The sequence below is a fragment of the Triticum urartu genome, chromosome 1A (genome assembly GCF_056163025.1).
Source record: "Triticum urartu cultivar PI428250 chromosome 1A, HENAU_Tu73, whole genome shotgun sequence".
In the NCBI taxonomy this organism is placed as follows: Eukaryota; Viridiplantae; Streptophyta; class Magnoliopsida; order Poales; family Poaceae; genus Triticum; species Triticum urartu.
In genome coordinates this window covers 162,938,203-162,941,915 of record NC_141873.1, presented here as the reverse complement: position 1 = coordinate 162,941,915, position 3,713 = coordinate 162,938,203, and the positions used below count along the sequence as shown (strand labels likewise).

The window sequence follows — 3,713 nt, the reverse complement described above, 5'->3', positions numbered from 1 at the left end:
GGGTTGCAAGTGGGGAGGGTGGGCCACGAATGTCATTGTTCTAGCAGAATTTTTCGTTGCCACAATGAAAATCTTTCACCAGTGTCCATGAAAGAAGTTTTTTCTTTGGAAAAACGCCTTTTCCCCCTTGATTCCAATGTTTACCACAATGTCTTTTTTACTAATTATTCACATCAGGTAGCATTTGAGCTCGGGATCAAAATCCCTTTTCTGGTAAATCGCTGATTACCCACCCAATTGCTTTTCCAGGACATTGTAGCACCCCTCCCCCCCCCCTAGTTGATATGCTTGGGTATTAGACGTCCACCGAAGTTTCCAAATCACATACCAGGGATTTTATTGAAATTTGGTCCATAATGGGAAACTTTCGTCAATGACCAAAATAAACTTTTTTATTAGTTATTTTACTTTACTTTTTTTTCTCCCAACCCCAATGTTTATCACAAACTTTTTTAGTATTTTTTCTGCACCAATGAGCATTTGAACGTATTGGAGGCGAGTGTCATTGTTTTAGCAGATTTTTTTATGCCACCAATGAAAATCTTTCACCAATGTCCATAAAAGAAGTCTTTTAATTTGGAAAAATGTGTTTTCCCCTCGATTCCAATGTTTACCACCATGTTTTTTTACTAATTATTCACATCAGGGAGCATTTGAGCTCGGGATCGAAATTCCTATCCCGGTAAATTCTCCGTCGTTGGTTCTCTGCTGCGGTGGAGCATACGATCCATGTTGAGGTTGCTCAATTTGTCTTTGGCTGTGCCGCGTCTCGGCGGTCATCTATCGTCCTACTGGATTTGCCACATGGAAAGACCTCCTCGAGTTTTACTGCTTTCAAGTGTGTTGCTAAGCCGGATGGTCCCATCTTCTTTTTTGGCATCTGTAGTGTTAGGGGCAATTACCCCGAAATATCCGATTATCCACCCAATTGCTTTACTAGGACATTTTAGCACCCCCCCCCCTAGTTGATATGTTTGGCTATTAGACGTCCACCGAAGTTTCCAAATCACAGCCTAGGAATTTTCTTGAATGTTTTGCCCATAATGGTAAAATTTCGACCATGACCAAAATAAACTATTTTATTATTTATTTTACTTTACTATTATTCTCCCAATTCCCATGTTTATCACAAACTTACTTTTCTACCCCAATGAGCATTCGAGCCTGGGAATTGGAGGCGAGTGTCATTGTTTTATTAAAAACAAAAATTGCCACCAATGAAATTCCTTCATCAGTGTCCATAAAGCAGCTTTTTAAATTGGAAAATTGCTCTATTTCCCCTTTGATACCGACATTGTACTATAATTCTTTTTACTAATTATTCTCAACAGGGAGCATTTGAGCTCGGCATCGAAACCCCTTTTCCGGTAAATCATCCGCCGCTGGTTCTACGTTTAGGTTGCTCAATTTGTCTTGATTTTTTGCCCATAATGGGAAACCTTCGTCAATGACCAAAATAAACTATTTTATTATTTATTTTACTTTACCTTTTTCTCCCAATTTACATGTTTATCACAAAGTTTTCAGTAATTTTCTTCAGCAATTGATGAGCATATTGGAAGCCGCAACACCTTTTAAGGTAAATGTTTTTGGTTGTCAATTCCATGTTTGCCTCCATCACAGTGATGCGATGTTCCCTTCGAGTGTTCTGAACAAAACACGCGATGTTCCCTTCGCAATACACTTCCACTAAAATAACCACCTAAATATAACTTGTACCAATGGAAATTATTTGTGAGGAAAACTTATAGGTGTAGAAACGTGTTGCACTTGTTGACATCCTATATACCAGAAGTGTTGCGCCATGGTCACCGATTTTTCTTCACTTGTCCATCCATCTAAAAAATGTTACAAATGGTCATCACACACTTCCACCGCCCTTTGCATGGCCAAACATCATGTCCCATATACTGTCCAAGATAAGATAAGTATGTTTTCGTTTTGAAAATCTCTAGTTTTTCCATAGATTTGACTGATCAACTCACATGCATTTGCATGAAAGACACCCTTTGGCATAACCCTAGGCAATTCAAATACCTGATAATATAATTTTAAGGCATCATATGGATGTCAAAGACATTACACACCAGTAGTTCAAGCGATAAGTTGAGAATATGGCAGGCAAGGTAAGCCTCAAATATTACAAACGGGGAGTTCTTAAACTAGTGCTCAGCAGGCACAATTACTACTAATATGTCTGGTCTTTGATACAAGCTTGCATAAATGGGGGATAGATGTGCTTCCGCAGGTTGCACTGAAGACAAATCAGCCACACTGGTCGAGCAACCTTAGTCAGGAAAGCTCACTCTTTCCAGGCAGGCCGATGTGCAAACATGTTCGCACCAATTTTATTCAAGTCCAGATTTCAACTCAGGACGATCAGCCGGTCAGCATAAAGCCAGGCTTCTCGCCAACGTTGCCCCTTGTCGCCATCATGTCATAAAACATCCTTTTGCGCAGAATGACCAGGCCATCCTGTTAGTTGCCGCATCGAAACAAGACAAGACAAATCAGGGGAAAATGTTGTTGTGAAATCAAGATGGAAGATAAAACAAACAATCTGCAAACGGAGGCATACGTCATCGATGTCTTCTACAAGGTGTTCTCCAGTGAAGAACTTGGCATAGTGGAAGATGTAAATCCCGGACTCCTCTCTGAAACCATGGAAAAATTACAGGAAAGAAGGGTTGTTAATCTACCAGCATGTCTTGCATCGAACAATAGAACAGAGGAGTATGCACTCACATAGAGCAAGGGACATGCATCCCCTGGTTGTACTCAATGTCCCATTCAGCCCTGTTGATAGTGAACCCATCTGCCAGCGTTTGGCCAACCAGCTTGAGTCCTTCGAGCAGCAGCTCTGCATTTTGAGCATGGAGCCTAGCCAACATGTCTATATCCTGGAGATTATGAACTGGGTCAAGTACTGTCAGTACTTTTCGCTGCCTATCGAACATGTACAGGCACCATGCCCTTGAATCTTCCAGCAACACAGGTGCCATTATCTATAAAACAACAAACAACGAAACCAAGTAGTGAATTAGTGAGAAATAGCGGCCAACCTAGTATGACTTGATTTACAAGCACAGAACAGCAAACATGAGAAAGTAGATTGCAGGCGCTCACCAGGTGGCACATCTTGACAGAGTATGCCAGTTTCTCTGGCAGGAACATACTAACGGCAGTTTCCATATCATACTCTCCTGGAGTCGTGAGGAATTGAACCTGAAGACAATAGCAACATGCACAGAAATTCTTTTAGGAGTAGCCTAGTATAAGAACAGCAAGAAGTTTATTGTTTGATGAAACTAACCGCAAAGTTAGCCAGTGTCAAACAGCGCCACACAGGCTGCCCTGTTCCTTGCATCATATCAACTTCCTTCTCGTTAAACATCCTAACGCCAGCGTCTACTGTGTAGTAAGTCATGGTTCCATTTTCGCGGAAACTCTGCACCATCTTTGTACCATCAATAAATAGTTCCCACGGCACGTTATGCATAAACCAGTCCCTGCCAGACACAAATATGGGTGTCAATAACAAGAATTATGTTATTTTCAGGATTCTTTAGATGCATTTTTTTCCAATCCTTGGTTGTAAGGCTAGATCATTATGATATGTGCAGCGAGAACTTACATGAACAGCTCATCATTGCGGCAAGCCAATGCATCCTGACAGAAATTGACCCAACGAAATGCAACTGGCTCATCATGGG

General features: G+C 41.1%; 1 protein-coding gene across 1 annotated transcript; it reads right to left on the bottom strand.

Moving 5' to 3' along the window:
* Nucleotides 1-2,741: 2,741 nt before the first annotated feature.
* On the bottom strand, nucleotides 2,742-3,457 carry LOC147990467 (uncharacterized). The gene is made up of 3 exons (XM_087528568.1): nucleotides 3,314-3,457; nucleotides 3,127-3,225; nucleotides 2,742-3,005 (listed from the first exon to the last, which is right to left on the bottom strand). Exons 1-3 carry the CDS (start codon nucleotides 3,455-3,457, stop codon nucleotides 2,742-2,744), a joined length of 507 nt encoding a protein of 168 aa, XP_087384694.1.
* Between the last annotated feature and the right edge of the window lie 256 nt (nucleotides 3,458-3,713).